General features: G+C 37.3%; 1 protein-coding gene across 2 annotated transcripts in view; it reads left to right on the forward strand.

Annotated features, from left to right (window-relative positions):
- ST8SIA1 (ST8 alpha-N-acetyl-neuraminide alpha-2,8-sialyltransferase 1) overlaps positions 1–25,828 on the forward strand; it is a 131,387-nt gene extending 105,559 nt beyond the window's left edge. For both annotated transcript variants that reach the window (XM_036019259.1, XM_028532536.2), the window contains one exon: positions 23,267–25,828. In XM_036019259.1, the coding sequence (XP_035875152.1) occupies positions 23,267–23,753 (487 nt within the window). In that variant the 3' untranslated portion in view covers positions 23,754–25,828. The remainder of the gene's footprint in view (positions 1–23,266) is intronic.
- Positions 25,829–26,231: the final 403 nt, after the last annotated feature.

Below are 26,231 nucleotides of genomic sequence, written 5' to 3' on the forward strand. Positions count from 1 at the left end.
GATCCCTCCTTGTTTCTTCCTAGCTCCTGGGGGTGGCCGGCAGTCCTTGGCGTTCCTTGGCTTACAGACTCATCGCTCCAGTCTCTGCCTCCATCATCACATGGTCTCCCTGATTGTGTCTGTTTGTCTGTGTCTCTGTTTTGTCTTCATATAAGGACACCAGTCATTGGATGAAGGCCCATCCTAAACTGCTGTGACCTAATTGTAATTACATACATCACAAAGACCCTGTTTCCAAATAAGGTCACTTTTTGAAGTTCTGAGTAGACATAGATTAGGAAAGGACACTATTAAACCCAGTACAAACACATAAAATGTAAAAATCAACACAAAAATAACATCAATGTGAATTCTTTGTTCTGAGGATGAAATGTTTCTTCTAGAAGAATTCACAGAAGGTGATATATACATTTCACATTAAATACCTTTTACATTTGTTCTTGTCAAAAACGTAACCTAAACTTAAATATTCAACAATGATTGGGGAAAAATAACATCAGATAAAAATAAAAAAGGGGAATCTCTTTCATATACAAAGGTAGAATATATCAATAGATATGAAAAATATTTCAGTCTCAGGAAAAATTGGATATAGAGGTAAAGAAATCATGAAGGATTAAATATAGATGGCTCATAAAACTCATAATATTCAACCATATCAATAAATGCATCTACATTAAAAGAGCAGCAAGCTATTTTTTACTGTCAAAATAGCAAAAATGAAGAGAAACGATAACAGTGACGGTGAATATTGTCATAGGAGAATAATGGGAGAATAAATTAGTACAACTTCTAGAAAAACAAAAGAATTGACATGTGTCAAGAACCTCAAAAGTGTTCTTAACATTTTGAATTAGTAATAATACCTAAAAGTCAATCTTAAGTTAACAGTCTTGAATTCTATAAAGCATAAAGAAGTAAAATGCAAAAAATGGCATCAAAGAATTAAGTATTATCTTTACTAGTTAGAAACACTCTGTTGATGATGTATGGCAGAACTAACTGTAGTTAGTTTAAGAATAAAAGGAATTGTTTAAATGGGTTTCAGAGTTGGTGGGAGAGCGATGAAACATTGAGGAAATGGAGAACCACACGCAGAGCCACCCCGCAGAGCCCGCTGCACTGAAAGACTGCAGGACTGAGAAGCCAGGGGCCACGCCGGGAAGCAGCAGCTTCAGCTGCTACCTCCATGCTCATACCAACTGAGTCAGAATCTGACTTTGAAAACTGGTCCCCCATCCTCCCCTCATTTACCTCAGCTCCAAATTCGAGAAACACAGTTATATCTCACTGGCTGCAACCTACTGCGTACATCACAGCTGGCACCCTAGCTGTGAAGAAGTTTGGGAAGGGCAGTTGTTAGCTCTCCACCTTCTCGTAGAGGAAGGCAAAGAAGGAAGACAGAGTGGACATTGTGTGAGCCTATCCGTGTATCCCCCACACCCTAAACATACAAAACAGAGGAAATGTATTCAATGGTTTTACATGATTTTGGAAATATTTTCAATGTAACATTTATTTAAGAAGCATAGAATGGAAGCATATATGGTGCATGATCTCAACTATGCAGAAAATGTATAGTGGACAAAACAACGTAGAGAAATGTGCCAATGCATGAAACACCTGCATGAAACTATGGGGAGTTCTCTTTCTCATAAGTATACTTTTTGCCGTTTCTACAATGATCACAAATTAATTGTAAAATCCTCATTTGCCATGAAAACCGGCAGATACGGTTTTGATAAATAAATGCAAGAATTAGTGACACGACAGAAAATAAATTTCCATTGCTATTTGTTTTGCTGTTTTAGGGTTTAAAGAAATCCAAAACAGTCTTGTTCATTTCCCTCTGAACTTGGCTTTTTCACAGCAGCTCTGACTTATGGCTGCTGAGATAATAGTATAGGGAGCACAGTTTAGCCATTCAGATACACATTTAGGGTTTTTTTGTGTATGTGTTTTTCATAGGCAGTATATAAATAAATATATGTAAATATCAACTTATAATATTTATGTATAACATTTACAAATATGTAGTTTTGTATAAGTATATATAAATATAAATATGTAATGTTTATATTACAGTGTGTGACTAGTACATTAGGGTTTTCCTGAGAAACAAAACCAGTAGAAGACAGAGACAAGGAGATTGATTTGTTATAAAGAACTGACTTATGCAATTATGGAGGGTAGGATGTCCACCTTGTACTGTCTGCAAGGCGGAGACCTGGAAAGCTGGCTGCGTAGCTCCAGTCTGAGCCTGAAGGACTTGAGAACCAAGAAAACGAATAGCGTACATTCTAGTCCAGATCTGAAGGCTCACTGAGATCCCAGAGTGTAAATTCTCATCTGAAAGCCGAAGGCTGATATCCTAGCTCGAGTAGTTAGGCAGAGCGGGTGAATGCCCTCTTTCTCTGACATTTTGTTTTATTCAGGCCTGCAGCAGGTTGGATGATGCCCACCCACAGTTGGAGGGCCATTTGTTTTACCCAGTCCACCAATACAAATGCTAATGTCATTTGGAAACATCCTCACCTATGCACCCAGAAATAGTATTTAACCAAGTATCTGGGCACCCTGTGACTTAGGCAAGTTGACACATAAAATTAACCATCATAACTGTAAAGAATATTATTCAATATTAATACATAGAGAAACTAATTTTATTAATCATAATTATAAATCAATGAGTAAAGTCAATTGCTTGTAAAGAAAAGCAAAACCCAGAAATGCAGTATGTAAAAGGTCTTTTCCTTAACTAGTAATAATCTTATTATATACATTTCTTTCTCATAGAAGGCTACTTTTAATTAAAATTCCATCAGTCATTGAATGGATAGTTTTTATTATTTATCATCTGTGGCAAAAATAATACATTCTTCAGTGTTTCTTTTCTCTCTTCCTTAGATATTAGATATTTACTTTTTGGAAAATTAACAATTTTCTCATTTAAATCAACTTATAGAATGAAACTACGTAAGTAGAGTAAAAGTTTTTTTCCTGTGAGGCAGCTTTTATTGCTAACATCTGTCTGTACCCTGCTTTCCACTTAGCACACGACTTTCCTCAGAAATTCTTGGAGATGACTTAACTGCCTACCTCATTATGAGAAACTCCTATGAGGTCAAGCTGAAAGGTATAGACTAACTTATGAAAAGGATTAACCCAGTAACAGGTATAAATTAATTTTTGTCCTTTTCTTTTAGATTTTATTTATTTATTTTAGAGAGGGGAAAGGAGGGAGAGAGGGAGAGAAACATTAATGTGTGGTTGCCTCTCACACGCCCCCAGTCGGGGACCTGGTCTGCAACCCAGGCATGTACCCTGACTGGTAATTTAGCTGTAGATCCTTGGGTTTGCAGGCTGGCACTCAAAGTACTGAGCCACATCAGCCAGGACAACTTTTATCTTTAATTCATCTTTAATATCTTTAGTCTCTTATCCTAACACATGGTGATTATAGGGCATGCTATTAAGAAATTTACAGTATATGCACTGTTCTGTTTTTTTTTTAACTTTCCATTTTTGAACAATGGGTGAAGAATGATGGTATTAACCATATTTTAAAGAGATAGGAAAGTGAGTACTGTGTTTGTATAACATATAAAATTCGTTACTCAAAATGCTTTAGAGAATAAGCAGACAGTGATGGAAGACAGATAGAATGGAAGTAATTGCTATTTGCCCTGCATCTAATATAGATGTAAGTAGGGGAAATGGTTTACTTTGAAAGCTGATGTAACATACTAATACTGGAATTACAACGTGAAACCAAAATAGATGTTCTTTTTTCCACAACTATAAAATCATTAACTCTTAGGCTCTGTTTTTATCTAGCCACAGAATCAACTGCTTTGTAGTCTACTGAGATTTGTAAGGGGCTCTTTGCAGTTCATGATTTGAAAGAATTGGAGGTGAAATGAAATGAGTGCATAATTAGTCCTTGAAGTTGAAGAGAGTGAGGGAGATATACCTCCTCCTTTGTCATTTTCTTCTCTTTGCTGTTTCCCTCTCCATCTTTGTTCAGTGTGACAGAAAATAAATGGGATCGGTGATAGGGAGGGAAGTGATTTTTGTTCCTTTTCTCTCTCAGTGTCTCAAACTCTGTATTACACAAGCTTCTGGTTGCCTGAATTTGTCTTTCCATTTGTTTTTTGACATTTTTTTATTCACCTGTCTTCCTTTTGTCCCTTTGTTTTCTGTCTTCTTCCCCCTCTGTCCTCACTCCTCTTCTTTTTTCCAGGTAATGGGATGAGTTGCAGAGTTAGGGTAACAGTGTGATGAGCAGGGGGTGTATCTGATAGGACCGTGTGCCTCTCCAAGAATACCTGCAGCTCAGGTGTAGTCCATCTTTGTTCTGGGAGGTAAATTAAAAATGGCAGGGCCCAGGGGGAGGCTTGCAATACTAACTCCAATATGGGATATAGCTTACATGTGATATTTTGGGAGCATGATATTTCCATACTTCTGGTAGGAAGATACACAAACACTACAAGTACTGATGGAGAAGAAGCGGTCTAGGTTGGGAAAAGGCAGCCATGAATTACTGGGACATTACTGACTTTAGTGGTGGTGGCCAGCTGGGTGTTCAAAAAAACCAGAGATGGCAGCCACACCTCATGGACACCAGTGCTGGGACAAGACTAGACCAGTCAACTGCATTAGAGACAGCCTAAGGATCTGTTATTTCTAGGGGGAGCCAGAAAGTGAGGAGGAGGAGAAATCTCCTGAGAGGGGAAAACCACACTGAAGGAGTTTTTCATTTTAAATAGATGTACTATTTACCCCAAAGTCTGTTTTACTTTGAAGACATCAAATTACTTTTAATTGACAAATATAAGGTTATTCTCCTGCCATTAGTAAGAATAAGAACACCAGAATAAGATGAAGGCAATTGTAAAGGGAAAAATGCTGGACTCTTCCACATGTGACTTGTGAGTAAGTTTTAATCCTGCTACTAGGTGTGTGTGTGAAACATAGAAATCAATATGTTAATCAAGGTCAACTCTGAATTGTGGAATCAGATGATTGTTTTACTTTCCCTCCTCCTTCTCTCTCTCTCTCTCTCTCTCTCTGTTTCTGTCTCTCAAATTCGATGTATATTTATTGAATATTTACTATATGCCAAACTTCTTTGTGCTTACTTTTATTTTGTATATTCTCTAGAACTATACGAGCGCAATGTTTGCTTTTGCAAAGAGAAAAATATAATCCAGTGTTATTTAAACGTAAATCTATCCAGTTCCCTTGCTGCGGTATTTGAAGGACACATGTGCCACCATGTGAGTTACAAATCAGGCCTTGGAGTTGATCTGTCCTTGAGTATGTACTTTAGAGGTTGGTTGATTATAAATTCAAGGTTTTCAGGAATCATCTTGTAGACCTTATGTAGAGCTAAATTCCCATGCAAACCTTTTCAATTGCAATTTTAGACCCACCGTGTTGTGATTATTTATAAACCAGCATTCTGCCCGGATCTTCAGAAGCAGAGCACACTTGCCAATTACATGGTACCATAGTACTCAAATGATCTTACCCAGAATGGGTGAGAAGGTCCATGTTAAAGTCAAATCTAGTAGTTGATCTGTTACTGAGATAATGATCTCTCTGTGCTGCACTGTCCACAATGGATGTTTCTGCAGACAGGCCATGGACACCCTGCAGTGTCTTGTGGCAGCCTGCAAAAGTACCCTCTGCAAGGTACAGGTGGCGCACACTACTGAGAAAGTTCCATCTGCTTTCTCGTGAGTATCAAATACACACTCTGGTAGCTCTGGGGATTTAATAATGATTAGTTGATGATGATTTCCTCTTTAAAAAATTCTCATCAAGAAGTCTCCCCAAATTAATTGTGTGTTTTGGCTTGCAATGACCAGCATTCAACCTGCCATGTGACCCAGCCAAAGGCAGCATGGGTGGAGCATTAAGTCCTCCTTTGTTTCTCAGATTTTGTCAGTGGGATACGCTCACATTCAACTCTGTCCTGGCTCTTAAGTGCAGTTGGCTGCTCCTCTCACTCCCCACATACCGAGGGCAGAAGGACCCCTGTCTTTCTAGATTTGCAGTTTGAATTGAGTTTATGTCACAACAGAGAAATTCAAGCTACTTTATAATTTTTCAATTGAGAAATAATCAGAGAAATAGAGGCTCTAGCTCTAGAAGTGGAATAAATTTAAAATATCATGTGATTTCAATTTATAACAAAGATTTTAAAGCAAATTTTAAAATTATAATTGAGTAATGGAATATGTAATTAAATAAATGTGGTACCTAGACTAAATTTGTGGTATATTAAAAATGTTCATGCAAATGGTTTCATTAATTGCTTTAAATTACATTATGAAGGGCACAGATAAATTCTTTGTGCTAAAATAGATGGTACATTTTATAATATTTAGGAGAGATCTCATTCTTTCATAAAACTTTGCTTATGTTTGGCTTTTTTATTAGAAAAGAGATTTTTGATATTCTCTTTCTGCTCTAAATAAATCTCTGCCAAACTCCATGAAATTGACCATTTTAACTGACCTCTTTCCTTGTCTTTTCTAAATGTTTACTGATAGTTTGGAATATCAGTCACATATTTAAATATTTTCCAACACAATAATAGAAAATGAACATACAGTTATACTCACCTCAATATTCCAATAATGACTGCATAAACACATGCCAACATATTCTGACTATGAAGTATTTTTTAATTGTGGTTAATTTATAATTTGCATACTTGGAGATAATGTTTATTTCCGTAGAATTCTTTAGGTATTGGTTTCTCATCACTTGTTCTTTCAGGGAGGAGAGAAATGGGATGATGTTGGTGATGAAGATGATGGTGATGGTGATGATGGGGTGGTGGTGATGATGATAGTGAAATTTTAGATAAAAGTCAAAAATTATAAAACTTCCTCTGTGCCAAGCACTATTCTAAGTACATCACACATATGAGCTCATCTAGTCCTCACAGCGACTCTATTACAGGTGTTCTTATTAACTCCATTTTTTTCAGATGAGAAAGTTGAGGCATAAAGGGATGAAGTAACGTGCTGAAGGGTGCAGTTTGCCTGTGGAAGAGGCTGAACATGCAGCCTTCTTAAAGTACCTTCTCTATAATTGGAAGCCACCAATTTTGAGACCACTGCATATATTAGAAAATTTTGTAAGGTACTGTATGGCAAAATCAATGGGCTTGCAATCTATTGCAATCTATTTTTTAAAACACAAGATTACTGCCTTGTGTGAACATTGGTATAATTTTTTTATTTAAAGAGTGAAATTCACACATTAGATTCCACCTCACTTAATTTTATGTCTCGAAATGAATTAATATATGTTTTTAACGTTTAGAATAGCTTTAATTTCATATAGAAATATAGGGAAATAAATATAATTGCTCTTTTGAGAACTACAAAAGTGAGAAACCATAAAAGAACACCTGCAATCAGAAAAACAAGTGCAATTTTATTTGTCCAGGAAAAAGATTTTTCTAAATGGTGCTGGAGATTAAAAATGATTATATGATTCTTGGATGTTTGTCAGAAATTACCACATTCTGTTTACAAGAAAATGAACTAGTGCCTAATGAGACATTTGTATTTCAGAATGCTATTCAGTTTCTAATTACCCTTTTTTTTTTTGGTTCAAGGCAAGGAAATGGTTTGCATAAAAACCATTGAAAGAAAATGTTGCTTAACAAATATGAAGGCAATTGAAAGTGTCTCTTATATTACCTTTGTATTCCTGAAAAAAAAAAGTTGTGTTTTTCTTCCTGTAGCATATTTTGGAAAGAATTAAATGCATTTGTGAAAAAGTTGCAAAGATACTTAGAAATTCACTCATTCCTTTATGCATTTATTCATTCTACCAGGTATGCCTACACTGTCAGGTATGGTATGAGGCTTAGGGAACACAAAGATAAAGGATATTAGCTTTTTCTGAAGGAACTCAGTAAAGGAGCCATAAAAATTAAAGAGCTAATTAAAGGACAAAGTGACAAGTACCTTGATAAAAATAAAGTGCACCGAGTTAGATACCTAATCCAGACTTGGGGTCATGGAAGATTTTCTCCAGCAGATGCCATCCATGAGCTGAGTCCTGAAAGATTAGTAGGAATTAGCAGGGCAAAGGTGCCTTTCACTTCAGACAAGAGCAGCATGTACAATGGCTTAGAGGCCTAACTGGGCATGACCCATTTGAGGAACCACAAGTAATTTGGCCCGGCAAGGGTAGACAGTGCTGATGAGCCATAGCAAAATGAGAGGCCGGAGATCTAGGCAGGAATAATACCACAGAAGGCTTCGAGCACTCACATTGCTTAGACTTTATCTGAACGTGAGAACAAGCTATGGAAGTTTGTTACCATAGATGGGGAGTGACACAGTCAAATTGGGACCTGGGACAGCACCTTGGGGAGCCTTGAAAAGTAAGTACTGGAGACTGAGAGTTGAGTTTGGATACTGTTGTTCACAACAGAGACAAAGCAGGATTGGTGGTGATTTGAAATAAAACCATGGTCCTGAGAATATGCCTTGGTTAGGGTGGACTAACTGCTGTAACAAACTACCCCAAACCTTCATAGCTTAATGCAATGAAGTATTTTTCTCATTCACATAATTTGAGCAGGGAAGGGGAAGATTTCTGCTCCACCCTGTTATTTATGGACTCAAACTTCTTCCTTCCAGTGGCTCCACCATTCTTCTAGGGCCACATTGTCTTCGACTGTGTCCTCTTTATTCAGTGTTGCTGACAGAGGGAGGACTAGAGAAAATGTTGGATATTGAGGGGAGATTTTAAGATCAAGGCCAGGAAATTTCATACTGATGATCTGTCCAGAACTTAGTCGTAGCTCTACTTAACCACAAGGGCACCTGGGAAGTAGTCCTTCTGCATGCCCTGGAGGAAAACAAAATGGATTTAATGAGCAGATACCAACATTCAACTATTTTTGACCTGAGAAATGACCATTTTATATGGCTCAAAATATAAGTAACAGGTAGAGAGAGAGAGAGAGAAGTAGGCTCAGAAGATGTTATAAAAGGGGAACTTAGTGACTAAGTGGATACAGAAGCTGTGCGAACAGGAAGAATATATGTTTATAGCTGGGCTGGGTTGAGCCATTGGTGGATGCTGTTTGTTTAGATAAGGAATGAGGTTGTGCCATTTGTTTTCGTCTGTGATGCTGAATCCTCACCTACCTGGTGCCACATAGAAATCCAGGCCATACATACCAATGCTCAGGTCATATTCGATCCCCAGATCAATGTATTTCTGGATCCCTAAAGTTTTGGGGGAGAAGATGCTGATTTTGAGATGCTTTCCACAGATCTCTACAGGACTTGCTTCTTTAGTGTTTTCAGACCTCTGCTAAAATGTTACTCTAAATAAAACAGTGACACCCCCACCTTCTCTTTTCCTATGACCCTATTTTTTTAAATTTTCTTCATAGCATTCCCCACACATGGTTCATATTTCTGGTTGGTTGTTTATTGGTTGTCTCTTCTCATTTAAGTGGAAGCTCCACTTGTCTGTATTATTCACTGCTGTATCCCACAGCACATAGAGTAGCGCATGGCACATAGTGAGTACTCAACAAACAACTGTTGAGTGTGTGAATGAATCCACATAGAAATTACCAGTGGACTATTGGTTATAATTGTAAATGTCAATATTTTTGAGTGTGTATTGATACTATGGAACAGGTATTTTTCTCAATACCTTGCAAGTATTAATTCATGTAAGAATTCCTATGAGCCAGATACAGCTAATACTTCTATTTTACAGTTGAGGGGATTAAAATACCTGCAGTTCAAGAAACTGGACCAAACTCACAATGTTAGTAAGTGTCAGAGATGAGATTCAGAACTAGGTATTGGGGCTTTAGAGTTCACACGCTACATCATTTGGCTGTTCTTCCATGTAATGTTTTTTAATGTTAGTGAGTGGAACTGGAGACAAAGATTAGGAAGGCATCAGTATGTATTTAGATGAGTAAAGATCAGCCTATCCTGGAGGTCTTTTCAAATTGAGTTCAGACTTCTAAACTATCTGCCAGGGAGACCAGTGCTCCCTCTGATTTTTGGAGAATTCCCCTAAGTATAACTGTATGGTCATTGTTTATCCCACTTACCTGTTTCCTGTAATTACCTTCAGTTTATTTGTCTCCTCACCTTACCTTCTGTGACTGTTGCCTTCTGTCTACTCCACAGCTATGTAGACGTGGTTTAAGGCTTTCTTTCCTTGATTTTTCCAGAATACCATTCCCAAAGGCATTGTAACAAAATTTATACAAGTTTTGAGGTGAGAGAAGGGAAACTCTGAAAAGCTGTCAAGCAAAGAATATAAAAATTGAACATCAGACAGCTCTGTTCTTAAGAGCACTTCAACCACGCTGTCATTGAGAATGTTCGACTGTTGTTACATCTAGTTTCTAGCCTCCCAGGATGTTGTCACCCTCATTCTTTTAATTCTTTCTTCTTTATCTCATGTTTGGGTCTCCCAGCCCCCAAATTCCTGTTAGCTACTTATGTCTGAGAGGGTAGTTATCACTTACTGCCTTTTCCACCCCTAGGACAGGCTCTTAGAATTTCACCTTCAACACTCAACACACCCTGTACACCTAAACAAAGAGAATTCTTTTTCCACAGGGAACTCTGGTATCTTTTGTTAAAATAACATTTCCCACTCCATTGCCAGTTTAGGCACTAGTTGAGGCCATGAAAGTGAATGAAATCTCCCAGAAAGTATGAGTGACTTGAAATAGGAAGAAATCAATGGATAGAAGGAAAAAAGATCAAGAAGTAGCTAGAGAGGAAATTTTTGTTGTTAGTTTGTTTTCCCTTGTGGAGATTTGGGCAAGAGCCCATGTGGGGAAAGGGCCAGTGAGAGGGAATGGATGAAGATAAAGGCCACAAAGAGGATCGGGTGGACCACGTCCTTGCGAAGGTGAGAAGGGGTAAGAACCCAGATTACAAGTGCATGAGTTCACACAGGACAGGAGCAATACGTCTTCCTTTTGGGAAAAGATACACATTTATAATTGAAAGAGTGGTGAATCTAGAGTCAAACTGAGCTCAAATCAAGAGTCTATTACATTCCTGTCATGAAACTTTGCTAGAGTACTTAAGCACTCTGATCCTCAGTTTCCTCAACTACAGAAAAAGGTAATCCTCTCTTCCTAGTGTTACTACAAAGTTTAAATAAGGTAACGTGTGTTAAGCAGGGATCTTGTTGATGTTTCTGTAATTCACTTGTTGTCTTCCAATTATTATCCCAGACTGTCACTAGTGTTGTAAATAACCAAGAGGCCATGTCTATTACTTTTTTTTTATCCCCTCTAACAGAATTTGTGATTCCATGGTCATTGTCATTTGGAATTTTGAATAAGTTTGAGGGTTAACACCAAACTTGTTTGTGACGGGTCAAACTTGGCCTGTATACTTGCTTTGCTTGACTTTTCCTTTCTTTCCGATTTGAAATCCTTCAGGTAGAACATGTACATTCCATTTCCAGCTCCACACCCTCTCATCTGATACCTGGCCCTTTGACATATTTTTTGACCTGTGTGGCCCCTGTGTACAACTGAGTTTTCAACCCATGATGTAGACTGATTTCTACTGAAATAGCTCATGCCACTGAAAATTTCCATGTTGCTAAATCTCCAAATAGTATTTTGTCTTTATATCAAATGCTCAGCACTTGCTATTGTTGATAAACTTCTTACTCTTTTATCTTTCTGTTACTGAATACCATCCTGATTTCTTCTCATCTCTCTGCCCCTCTTCTCTGTGCTATCACTCTGCGTCTCTGCCCACTGTTTGAATGCTATAATCTGTCAGTGTATTGTGTGTTGGCCCATCGTTCTTCTGGGTGATCTTATGTCCATGGGTGGCTCAACATATTCAAGGTTTCGTAATAATCTTTCCCTTCAAATCACCTCCTCCTTTCATGGTACTTATCATGGTGAAAGAAGCCACCAGAAGCCCAAGCCACTCAACTCCCCAAACTGGAACTACCCTCACACCTAGGAGGGATATATATATTTAACGACGTACACAGAACTGACACCCAGTCAGGAAGGACACTTCTCCATACACCTCAGCATCGCTCCCCAGCTGAAGATCAACCCTGCTTCTCCCATTCACCAAAGTTGGCTTCTCCTTCCTCCCCTCCACTCACTGTGGTAAGACCCTCACCACTTCCCCCATGCACTAATGCACTAATCAGTCTCTATTTTTCCTTATGGGTAGAACTCAACTGTGATTGGCAGTAGGTCACTCTTTCATTCTACTTTATGCACCAAGTAAGCCTCATCTCTAGCTACTCCCAAGGCTGTGAAGCTTCACCATATTAAATTGTTTGCATTTCCCTGAACACCTCCCTCTGTACCTCTGCCCACACTGTTCTCTCAGCCAAGAAGGCTCTTCCTCTTCAACTCCGCTTACACAGCTAACTTCTGTCTGCTCTTCAAAATACAGTTCAGATGTTTCCATCTCCAAGAGAGTTGTCTTCAATTTCTATCCTCTTAAGATCATTCCCCAGTCTAGTTTGGAATGTCCATTCTACAAATATTTCAGAATTTTGCATTCTTAGGGTGTATTTTCACACGTACGGTTTATGGATAGAATGTCTTGGTGTGATGTGTTTCTCCCAATCTGGTAAAATGTTTTCCTGTGTAAGAGACACTCCCTCAGGATAAGAAAGTATGGAGGAGGAAAGGTTTGTAAATCAACACAAAATTGGTGTTCACTGGCAAAGGAAAATGAGGCAGCAGCTGTGCAAACAAACAGCTGGTCATGGAAGCTGAAAAATGACAATGAGCAACCATGAACATAGCAAATGGTCTAAAATATTTTTAAAAGCAAGTAAATAATATGAGGAAATGAGTTAAGCCACTGGAAATTACTGGAAGGTTTGAATGGGAAGTGAATAATAAGGAAAACGCTCAAAAAAGTTGTCATAGAGAAAAACATAGTATTTTATGCAGAAGTGAACTTTAAAGTGAAATATGCTTTAGAGATACATTAACTTGATCATTTTTTGTAACTGTATTTTAAATTTTGTGATTTTTTTGTAAATGTATTTTATATGGCACAGACAACATTATAATAATATTAAAAACAAAATTATGACAGAAATCTAATTTACTCTTGCAAAAAGTAAACTAGACACTCACAATTGTTTTACTTTACATTTATGTGGTTACTAAGGTGCCTGACTTTTCAAAGGGAGATATTTAATAACACAAGTAACACATTAATGTACTTGCCTTCTGAAAAATGAAAGCACTCCAGATGAAGCTCGTTTTCCTCCACCCTCTACTCATAGCCCATACCCGCTACTCTTCCCAGAGGTAGCTGTTATTTTTAGCTTACTATGTATCCTTCTAACATTTTCCTATGCATTTACACTGGTGTAGCTAAAGAAAATGTATGTCTTTATTCTGTATGATAATCCACAATACAAATTACCATAGTAATTATACCATTTCTTTGTTTTTCGTGGAACATGTCTTGGAAATATTTCTATTTCAAGACAAATAGAGCCGTGTCATTAAACAAACTGTCTTTTATCCATAGTATGGATATAATTGTTTGTTTCACCATTCCCTTAGTGATAGACTTTTAGGTTGCTTCTGATTTTCTGTATACTTCTGCAAACATTCATGAATGTCTACTTAGTGCTGTTGCTCAGCATCCTTCCTGGCACAGTGGATGTAACAGTAAACAAAACAGTTCTCCCCATGGACAGTCAAGAAGACACAAACAATAAACAAAGACGTACCCATATAATAAAATGTCATGTGGTGATAGGTACTATGAAGGACTGCAACAAAGGCGAGAGACGAGGTGGGTGGTCAGGAAAGTCGACTCTGAGGTAATTTATTTGAGTCAAGACCTAAGAGAAGTGAGGGAGTTTGCTCTGCAAATATCAAGGGCACCAGCTGAGTAGTGGAAAGGCTCAGTAAGTGTGTGTATCAAAAGTGCCAAAACACCCTCTGAACTGTCTGTAACAATTCATACTCCCATTTGAAGCAGGGAAGTACCCATTTCTCACACTTTTTCTAGTAATTATTAACCTGTTTCTTAATTTTTAGCAATTAGACATATAGAAAACTGCTCCTTCACTGTAGTCTTAATTGGTATAAATTCCACCTTTGTGATTGTGTATATTTTAATATGTACGTTGGCCCTTTGGACTTGCTCACTCTGACTTGGCAGTGCTAATTTTATAATGTATCTTTAATTTACTTTACTTCTCTAAAATGTGATTGCTGTTGTACAAAGAAACTGTGATGGGTTTTTTTAAAAGACTTTATTTTTTAGAGCAGTTTCAAGTTTGCAACAAAAGCGAGAGGAAAATACAGTCCAAAGAGTTTCCTTGTACCTCCTACCCACAAGCACACAGCCTTTCCCGTTACCAGTGCCCACACAAGGGATGTACATTTGTACAACTGACAAACCTGCACCAACACATTATAACCACCTAAAGCCCGCAGTTTACATTATTGTTCACTGTCGGTGTTGTGCATCCTATTGGTTTGGACAAATATATAATGACATGTTTCTGTTGACATGGTGTCACGTAGTGTATTTTCACTGCCCCAAAAGTCCTCTGTGTCCCACCTAGTCATTCCTTTCTCCCTTTCTAACCCTGAGCAACCACTGATCTTTTGTATTGCCTTCACTGTTTTGCCTTTTCCAGCGTGTCATTTACTTGGAATCATACAGTATGTGGCCCTTCCTGATTGGCTTCTATAACTTGGTAACATGCATTCTGTGTTCCTCCCTATCTTGTCATGGCTTGATAGCTCATTTCTTTTTAGTGCTGAATCATAATCCATTGTATGGATTTCATACAGTTTCTCTATCTATTCACCTACTGAAGGACCTCTTGGTTGCTGCAAGTTTGGCAGCTATGAATGTGCTTGTCCAGGTTTCTGTGCGGATATAAATTTTCAACACCTTTGGGTAAATACCAAGGATCATGATTGCTAGATTGTGGGGTAAAAGTGTGGCTAATTTTGTAAGAAACCACCAAGCTGTCTTCAAAGTGGCTGTACCATTTTGCATTCCCACCAGCAATGAATGAGAGTTTCTGCAGCTCCACACCTCACAGACATTTGGTATTGTCGGTGTTCTGGATTTTGGCCATTCTCATAGATGTGAATGTCATTTTAATTTGCATTTTTCTGGTGTTTTTGATGTGAAGCATTTTTTTCATGTATTTATTTGCCATCTGGTGAGGTGTCTATGAAAGTCTTTGGTTCATTTTTTAATTTTTTTTTTAATTATTGAGTTTTAAAGAGTTCTGTGTATATTTTGGATAACAGTTCTTTATCAGCTGTGTCTTTTGAACATATTTTATCCCAGGCTCTTGGCTTGTCTTCTTATTCTGTTGAAATTGTCTTTCATACAGCACAAAATTTTAATTTTAATGAAGTTCAGCTTATCAACTAGATCTCTCATGGGTTGTGCCTTTTGGCTATCTAAAAAATCATCGCCATAGCCAAGATCATCTAGGTTTTCTCCTATGTTGTCTTCTTGGAGACTTATATTTTTGCATTTTACATTTAGATCTGTGATCCATTTTGAGTTAATTCTTGTGAAAGGTGAAAGATTTGTGTTTAGACTCATGTTTTTTTGAGTGTGGATGTCTGGCCATTCCAGCACCATTTCTCCAGTATATTGCCTTTGCTCCTTTCTCAGAGATCAGTTGACTGTATTCATGTGGGTCTATTTCTTGGCTCTCTTGGCTTTCTTGGATCTGTTCCACTGATCCATTTGTCTGTTCTTTTGCCAATACCACTCTGCCTTGATTGCTGTGGTTTTAGAGTAAGTTTTGAATTCGGGTAGTATCAGTCCTCTAACGTTGCTCTTCTCCTCTAATATCACATTGGCTCTTCTTTTTCCCTTTCCTTATACATTTTAGAATCAGTTTGTTGATATCCAAAAAAAAAATTGCTAAGATTTTTATCGGAGTTGCATTCAATCTATAAAAACGTTGGAAAGAACTGACATCTTGACAATATTGAGTTTTTCTAACCATGAACATCTCGTATTTCTCTATTTATTATAGTGAGTTCCTTGATTTTATTCATTAGTTATGTAGTTTTCCTCACATAGATCTCATACAGTCCATATTTTGTTAGATGGATGCCTAAGTATTTCATTATTGGAGGTACTAATGTAAATGGTATTGTGTTTTTTATCTCAAATTCCATCTGTTTGTTGCTGGTATATAGGAAACCAGTTGAATTTCATATTATTAACCTTGTAGCCTGCAACCTTGCTCTAATCATTTTAATCATTTATTAGTTCCAGGAGGGTTTTTTTTTTGGTCAATGCTTTTGGATTTTCTACATACAAATTGTGTCAATTGCAAAGGCAGTTTTACTTATTCCTTGCCACTCTGTATACCTTTTATTCCCTCACTTGTCTAATTGCGTTAGCAATGACATCCACTATAATGTTGAAAGCAGTGGTGAGATGAGACATCCTTGGCTCATGCTTCCCATTTTAATGGGAAAATATCAAGTTTTTCATCGTAAAGTACATTAGGTGAAGGATTATTATAGATAGTCTATCCAGTTGAGGAAATTCTCCTTTATTCCTGATTTAGCTGTGAACTTTGAAAAATCCATCTTGTATAAGCCTTTATTGGTTCCAATAAATAATTTTTCAGTTGGTTCTCTTGTAGATTCTAGACAGGTAATTATATATTCTACTAAATTTGATAGGTGTCCCTTATATCTTATAAATATATTTGAACTATGTCTTTAAAATTGTTTTCTAGAGTAGTTGATGTATTGCTATGTTGCTAATCTTTTATTTTATTATAATTAGATGATATGGCCTGTATGATGATAATTGCTTTAATATATGTTTTCTTTTGTGACATAGTTTGTGGTCATTTTTAGAAAATTTCTATTTATGTCTAAAAATAATCGACTTTTTTTAGTAAGATTTTTTAAAAGATTTTATTTATTTATTTTTAGAGATGGAAGGGAGGGAGATAGAGAGAGAGAGAAACATCAATGTGCGGTTGCTTGGGGGTCATGGCCTGCAACCCAGGCATGTACGCTGACTGGGAATTGAACCTGCGACACTTTGGTTCACAGCCCGCGCTCAATCCAATAATCAACTTTTTAAGTTGAATACTCTCGCTATGGCTGTAAATTTGTGAATATCTATTTGAATTGTAATCAGTTTTTGCTACATATATTTTAAAACTATCTTGTTAGGTACATAAAGTTTATTGAGTATTACATTCATTTGATCAATGTAAATTGTTTTTTGTTTTTTATGATTTAAAATTTTTAATTTTCATTTTTAACAAAATAATATGTGTACATAGTTTTTTTAAAGATTTTATTTATTTATTTTTAGAGAGGGAAGGGAGGGAGGAAGAGAGAGAAAGAGAAACATCAATGTGCGGTTGCTGGGGGTCATGGCCTGCAACTGAAGCATGTACCCTCACTGGGAATCAAACCCGTGACACTTAGGTTCGCAGCCCTCACTCAATCCACTGAGCTATGCCAGCCAGGGCTATATGTGTACATAGTTTTTAAAATCAAATACTATTAAAATGGAAAGCAGCAATCCTGTCTCATATTCCCTCAAGTAATGTTCTAAGACTTTCAAATTCTCTAGCTATTTTTTTCTTATTACATTATAAAGTATCATGCCTAATTTAAATTTAAAATTTTTCCTTTGATTTACTGATTTCTTATGGGAAAATAAAGATTTACTTTTCTTGAAATGCTCCTCATGGCATTCCCCAGCACACACACTTTCCCTTTTCTGACCTCTCGATCCAGATGTATCGCAATCTAAGTCAATAGTCAGGACTTTCCTTAGTGTCTACATAAGGTACTGCTTACACCTGAGACAAAAGTCTATTCCAATTATTTAACATCCTGTTCTACTGCTAATTTTTCCCCAGAGCAAATAAAGGCTTTCCATACAATACTGGCTTCTTCATCTCTAGAATCCATTAGAGCTGCAAATCTTCTTTCATCCCTGCAAACGTATTAGTCTGTTGGGGTACTTTTCTATTGTTGTTGAGACAGCCTTTCAGGGACTGATTTTTTCCTCTCACTGGAATCTGATTGATGGCTTTCAAGGCCTGCTGTGTAGCTGTTTTTCCGGAGCTTTCCTTTATCAGAATCCATTGTTGTCATACGTTTTAATTGCCAACAGCTCTTTCTTATTACCTAAATTTTCTCTCTTTTTTTGTAGATTATCCTACTCTTACTTCATAGATGCAATACCTATTAATATTTCCAAACAAACATTATAGGTTTTTAAGATTTTTTTCTTCCCCTTGAATAATCTTGTTTTCCTCTGAATTCTTTATTTGGTTTTGTTTTCCGACCCTCACGTTAGAGACTTTCCTTCAGTGTTTCTGATCTTGGGTGTCTGTCCTTATTTGGTGACTGGAAGCTCTGTGCAGAGACAACTTCTCGACAGGTAGAATTTACTCTCAGTCAAAGAGAAGGTGGTAAGGTGGCTTTCTTTTGGGTGACTCCCAAGTACCCCTGTATACAGATCTTTCCTTTGGCCTGTCAGAGTCGATATTCTACTTGAGAACTATGAGCCTGACTTCCAATATTGTATGCATTGAAAAGCATGCCAGTTTTCCTGGGCTGTGCTGGCTATTTCGATAGCAGTCATTGTTCCTCCCTAGAGCCTGACATAAACAACCCCTGCCTGCGCCCCCCACACCCCCCACCGCTTCCACCACACACAGTGGTAATTGACCATCCAGGATCGTAGGATTCAGTGCACCTTGCTGCCCCATAGTCTTAACAGCAACCTTGTTGAAAGTTCCCAAACATCCACCTTCTCCAATTGCTCCTCCTTTTGGCATAGGGCACTGCTGCCATTGAGAGCGATGCTCGGCCAGGGAGTTATGTTCTGATTTCCTTCAGTGAGCTTCCTGTTTGTCAGAGGTAGCCTTGATTTGGGGCTCCACTGAGGGTATGCCTTCTTTTCTTTTTTCAGGTTGGATGTAGATTTTTAAAAAAACATCTTTTCTCATTTCTAGATAGCTGGGAGAGCTGGATCCTTCTCTTCCCTGATTCTATTCAGTTTGTCGACCAGCAGCCTGAAGATGAACATTTTAATGTTTTTTATCCATTGCGATTTCTTTTAGGTTAATTTTTTGGTTTTGTCCATTTTATGCCAATGTATCAATAGTTTGAAACCATATTGTTTTCAATATTAACCTTCTATTTATCATATTGGCTGAAAATATTTTTTAGTCATTTTCTTTATTTTTAGTTATTTTTCACAGGAATGGATTTTCTCATCTTGATATAATCAATTTTTTCAATATTTTACTTTGTAAAAGATATTTGTAAATGTCCGATAACTTTGTTTTTAGTTTTTCTCGTAATGTGAACTTTAAATAATTATCTTATCTTAAAATTATTTTATAATTTTCTTGTCAAGCATGAATCTATTTCCCCTCAAATTTCAAATTGTTAACTAGTTATCTTGGCATTGTTTATTAACTACTTTAAAAAATGTCATGCATTGTGTCTCTAATATCACATATTAAATTTATGTGTAATATGTGCTGCATTTCTATGCTTTCTACTGTGTTCTATTAGTATATTTCTCTATTTCTTGCCTATATTCACTATATTTTTGTTTTTAATAATTCATTGGCTGATCTGATTTCACTTGCATCTTTTTCTTTTATTTTCACTTTCTTCTTTTTCAATTATTACTTAATAGTTTTCTATTTATTTGTGTGTTTTGTTGATTAGGTTCCACTTATAGGTGAGATCATATGGTATTTGTCTTTCACCACCTGGCTTATTTCACTTAGCACAATACTCTCCAGTTCCATCCATGCTGTCACAAAGGGTAGGAGTTCCTTCTTTCTGTTCCATGGTATTCAATCAACCAAACAAACAAATTGGCAAAATAGAACCAGAGACTTGGAAATAAAGAACATAGTGACAGTGGCCAGAGGGGAGTGGGGAGGGGGAGAATGAGGGAAGGATGGGGAAGGGGCAAGCAAAGGAACACTAATAGAAGACTCTTGGGCACAGACAATGAGGGGATTGACTGTGGGAGTTGGGGGATGGGGTTGGGGTGAGCAGTGGGGAAAAAGGCAGGACAACTGTAACTGAACAACAAGTGTTAAAAAATAGCTTTCTATTCATACAATATATCGTTATTCTGAGTTAGGTTATAAAGATTAAAAGATGAATAAGATATTTCCCTCTCTTCAAGAAGTACACATTCTCAGATGGCATGATTAGTTCATATTGAGGAGCTTAAAGAAGACTCTTGAAAGGTGAAGTTGGAAGGACAGACTAAACTGTTGAAGGAAAAGGTTAAGTGGAGTCTTCATGTATAGGCAGACCTCAGGAGCACAATGAATGATGAGCAAAAACATGGATGAAAAATGTGGAAGAGTGTACGTGCAGGGATGGTTGGAGCTCAGGGTGAGGGCGTGAAGGGTACTGGGTATGAGGTGGCTGGAGAAATAGGCTGGCGACCACTGTTTTATAATTCTCATTGAATTTTTAAAAATTCAATAAAAGTCAAAACCATTCTTATGAAACTGTTGATCAGGATGACATTAACTATACTAGTTATGCCATAAATAATTATTGAATTGAGTCAAGTAATGCCATTTGTTGAAGAATGGAGTAGACAAAAGTAATAAAGTATAATACACAGTATGGGCTGTTTTTAACATTGTCAATAAAATTAACAGTATAGTAAATCCAAGATGTGCCTTTCTTTTCAAAGCTAAAACCCAAGGAAGGAAGACTACTCTGTTCAAGGTAATCAGTCAGCTTTGAGACAGGGAACACAAAATCAATCACCCTGATTTTATTGGTGCAGTGTTTAATTCTCATTAGTATGTGGTCCACCAGAAGAATAAGGAGTTTCCATCAGCCAGCAGAGTCCTGTGGAATGGGAGTCATTCTGCATAGCAATAAGGAAGGAATTGTTTATGGAAAACAAAGGGGAACAACTGGAATTATACTAACTGCTCTATACGTTGCTGGTGCAATGAGACCTAGAATGTAGCTCTAAGAACAGTGTGAACATCGGAAAATTTTTCTCTTCTAAGCTCTAACAATGTTTAAAAGACAGAAGGGGATAATTCAGTAGAGATGGAGAGGCTGAATGTTTTAAAGAGGGAAAACCCACCTTGAACAGGAAGAGTTCTTTGGAAAATGTGAAATAGCTTGTTCCTTGAACAGAGGGGAAGAGGGGGCACTCTTCCTCCTAGAGTCACAACAAGCATAAAATTAGAAGATGTAAAGAAAGAGATGTTGAGGAGTAGATGCAGAGAGCTAGGTAGATTGCACTGTTGGCTTTGATCTGCTGAGTGTGTCCCCTGGACGCCTGCATCATGGAATCACTGGAGAGTGCTGGCTAAAATTTCAGGTTTTCTAGCTAGCATTTGGGAACCACTGTTCAAACGAAGTGGGATATTATTATCTTCAGGGTGTGTCTACATTATTGAGACTGAATTAGTGTTGGAGGAAGAGAATAGAAAATTAGGATGGGCAATTTAAAAAGATGAGAGAATTTAAAATTGTCTAAGAAGAGACTATTTGGAAGTTGGAAAGCAGGACTTTCTGTTGGAGAAGCTCGCTCAGCTCTGGAATATGGTTCAATTGTGTTTCCATGACATCTATGGTAAAGTGATTCCATCTAAAAACGCTATGATCACTTCTCTATTTGTCAGGGCCCTGTAAAAATTGCTAACACAGGCTGCTAAGTCAAGGACATGAAGAAAACTTAAGCAATTTCCCTTCCCTTGGGCTTGAGAAACACACCTTTCTTGGCAGGCAGAATTAAAAACACTGATTGCTGTATAAAGTCATGTGGATTTGTGTGTTCAGAAATTTGGTTTCACATATTTATGATGAGCCCTGCGGAGATGTCAGGCCAGAATCCTTCAGCTACTTGTGGCTCAGTCCCATTCTTAGATGCTGCTGCGAGGCTCTCATCTATTTCATTGCCTGTTTCCCTTTGTTTTCCCTCTGAGCTGTATCAGCAACCTCTTAACTGATCTTGAGGCCGCCAGCCCCTTTCTTCCCCAGAACACTTTCTAACTGCCAGAGTTACCTTTCTGACACCAACTGACCACTAAACAAATGATGAATTATTTGTAATCCAAATAGTCAGTGCTATAAGTACTCACTGCTGTGAAGGTTCCCTGTCGCTACAGAGTGAAGCCAAGGACACACAGTTGTTTTCAACACACTTCATCCTCAGCCCCGACCCCCATTATTTCCACCTTGCTCGTTACAGGAACACAGAATCCTCATCCTAGTTTTAGTACACTGTATGTCCTTGTCAATGACCAAAGTGTCCCTTCTAGTTTAGTTGCTGTCCTTCCTGTTTCCCTAAGGAGGTATATTTAAATGTCATCTCCTCTCTGTAGCTTTCTTAGACTCCACATCCTCTTCCAAGGCAGAATGAATTATTTTAAACTAAATTTCCTGACTTTTTACACATATCAAATGTTGCATTTGATTGCAACAGAATATTAGATTATTATCAGAATATTAATGTTGCATTTGAATATTCTAGTGCACTCATTTATAATTTTTTTTCCACAACTACTTGAATTTTTTAAGGCCCCAAATTTGGTAATTAAACTTTTAATTCCCCAATGCCTGACACATAGGATGTGTACCATCAGTTTTAGGGAAATATATTTGAACTTTCACTTCATGTAATCTAAAATGAAAGAACATAGGAAAGAAGAATTCTTTAATGCAAGCAATATGGGCAACTCTTAGCATCATTTTATAATAACAAGTCTTTTTGTCTGTGTTTTAGTCACAATATAGCATTGGTTAATCTGAATACTTGTATTGTAAAATCACAGAATTCCGATGGGAAGAAGTATTTTAGAAGAAGATCCTTGATTTGCAGTTGAGGAAACCAGTCCAGTGCTTATGTCAGGCCTCACAAGAAGCTTTTATCAAAATCTTATCCAATAACCAAAAGTTTCTGCATTCATGAGTATTAAATCATTTTTACATTCCAAGCAAACAAAATGAAGAGAACAAAATGTACAATGTGTGTTAGTCCAGAAGGAATTCCATTAAGGAATGTTAACCTGAGTTTAGGATGTAGAGGTGGGGGAAAGGCAAACTACATGATGAGAGATAACTGGAAGTTAAGGATGATGTGAGCTGTTAAGGCCATCAGAAGAACAATAGAGTGGATGTTGATGAATTTTTTTTCTTCAGGTTAATTGAGCCTCTTTTTCTCTTTAATAGGTTTCAGAACCTGCTGTGGTCCAGAAAGACATTTGTGGACAACATGAAAATTTATAACCACAGTTACATCTACATGCCTGCTTTCTCTATGAAGACAGGAACAGAGCCATCCCTCCGGGTCTATTACACGCTGTCAGATGTCGGTGCGAATCAAACAGTGCTCTTTGCTAACCCCAACTTTCTGCGTAGCATTGGGAAGTTCTGGAAAAGTAGGGGAATTCATGCCAAACGCCTGTCCACGGGGCTCTTTCTGGTGAGCGCAGCCCTGGGCCTCTGTGAGGAGGTGGCCATCTATGGCTTCTGGCCCTTCTCTGTGAATATGCATGAGCAGCCCATCAGCCACCACTACTATGATAATGTCTTGCCCTTCTCTGGCTTTCATGCCATGCCGGAGGAGTTTCTCCAACTCTGGTATCTTCATAAAGTCGGTGCACTGAGAATGCAGCTAGACCCGTGTGAGGACACCTCGCTCCAGCCCACCTCCTAGGGACAGTGGGAAAAGGAAAAACTAAGTCAGGGTATTTTTGTTAGGTTTTCTACATGACCGCAAAAGGAAATGGTGAAGTCATTTCATGGATTTGCATGGGCCACTTGCAAACAACCACCACCATCCATGGGAAACTCTCCTTTTAATGTTGGCTTGGAGGACAAATAAGAAGTAAAATGTCCTATGAAATATTTTATAGCACATTGTGGATTTGCAACTAGTAACATTCTGATGAAATCACGCTGGTAAAGCACATTTACATGGTTTAAATCAAGAAGGTGCAGTTCACAAATAAGATGGAACTCTAGTTGTTGAAGTTGAGGAGTTACTCAAGGTCCATAAAGGAAATACCATGGCAAAGTGTTGCTGATTATCATTACAAACTGGATTCATTTTAAAAAACTACATATGGAAACTAACATTGGAACCATAGATTTTTAAAAATTATTATTTATTTTTGCTCTATTTAGGGGCAGTGAGTAGATGATGAGATAGATTTTAAAAAATCTAGGGATATAAAACACCGCAGCTGACTTTGTGATTTGTTGAATCAAGTCTATGTTAGCTCTAGTCTCCTTCCATTTAAAAATATTAAATAAGAATTGCTTCCTCCCCTTTTGTCAGGTCTACTTAGCGTGAAGCATTGTTGAATTTAGACTGCGTTGATTCATAGTCTCGATAACATGAATCACTTCTCCTCCTCCTCAGAATTTAGGGCATAAATTCAATTTTAGGTCTGCATTTTGTAAGCCAGTTTGAATTATTGGCATTTTAGTGCAAAAAGACTACAAATGTGAGTGCATTATTTATTTGCAAACTATTTGCATAATTGTCTTCATAATTTAATGTTCCCAATGGTATAAACTTAGTCTCTGAAAGACAGGGTGGAAGGTTCCCCCCTTTTCTATCTACCATGATGTATTCACTTTGAGAGAAAGCATATTCACACACACACGCAAGCATCCATATGTTCACACACACATACACACACACACTCGATTAAACAAAGCTCATTCCTGTGCAACTATGAAAGCTGAACCCACATAACCTGGTATTAAAAACAAACAAACCTGTAACCAGTGTTAGAGAGCTATAAATGTATTATGTACTACCCATTACACCCCAATGTAAGATAAGCCAGCTTAACTGGTTGCTGCTCATAGTGCTCATACCAGCGTGAGATGTAAGCCTTACTCCCAAATGCTTACCCCAAATGAACAGAATTGTTTTACTCATTCTGATTCCCTTCAGTGGACCCTGCGTTGAACATACTCATGCAAGGCAGATTCATACAAGTGAAGGGGTGTGAGTTAGTAGCTATCTATTTTCTTAGTAGCAGGTAGGACAATTTAGAAAGCCAAACTCTGACAGACTTCAAGCAGCTAGATGTGTTTACATATCAGAGAAGGGTAAAGGAAGCCTTTCATTGTCATTGTTCTTTGGGATGCCTTAATCTAAAAGGAGACACTGGAAATCATCATCTTTGTTTTTTTTTTTTAAGTATTGCCAAAATTTAGGTAAACTGTGCCAAAAAGTTTCATTTTTTAAATAGTAGAAATAGTACACAATATAGATTAAAACAGGTGGCAGTTTTTGGTAAATTAACTTAAAAGCTACCAAGAAAGTAATGCCCTTGGAAAATATCTATATTATTGGAATAAGAAATTTATAAATAAGATAGAATTTTGAGGTTTTTATGGAAAGCAGCAGTTGAAATATGACTGGTTGACATAACACAGATTATGCTAATGCTTAGAATGTTAATAATTTGAGAGTATTGATTCTGTGTAGAACTGATTTGCTATTTTGATCCCATGTGGCAGCAAAAATGTAGTGCAAATCTACTATTGAGTGAGCTGTGTCAAATATTCACTATGTGCAATCCTGAATATATTCCCTCTTTTGAGTTGTTGTTATTAATAATTACCTTAAAAAGGAGTACATTTTAATCTATATACTTCATCATAAATATAAAAGGGCTAATGAAAAACACATACAAATGTTAATAAAATGTCACTCAAATTAGTGCTTTGTTAAAATGTAATTAATGAGCAACATAAAGCCAATGAATCACAGTTCCATTGAAAGTATATCTGGAAATGTTACATCTTGTAGTGACTCCTGGAATAGATTCGTGCAATAGATTTGTACAATGTCGAGTCCATAAATCTGTGGCTTCTGAAAGGCAAAACCAAAATATCCTAAACTGATAGTGTTTACTTGGACCAGTGATTCTCAAACAGAGTGATTCTCCTTCTGCATTGGGTGACATTTTTGATTGCCATGAGTTGGAGGGTGTTACTGACATCTAGTGGGTAGAAGCCAGGGATCCTGCTAAGCACTCAAAGTGCACAGGTCAGATTCCTCACAAATAAAGAACTACCCAGTCTAACATGTCAGTCAGTAGTGCTGAGGATGAGAAACCCTGGATTAGACCAAAATATTTTGATCGTTCCATATTGTCTTCACTTAAGGATA

The sequence above is a fragment of the Phyllostomus discolor genome, chromosome 2 (genome assembly GCF_004126475.2).
Source record: "Phyllostomus discolor isolate MPI-MPIP mPhyDis1 chromosome 2, mPhyDis1.pri.v3, whole genome shotgun sequence".
Taxonomy (NCBI): domain Eukaryota; kingdom Metazoa; phylum Chordata; class Mammalia; order Chiroptera; family Phyllostomidae; genus Phyllostomus; species Phyllostomus discolor.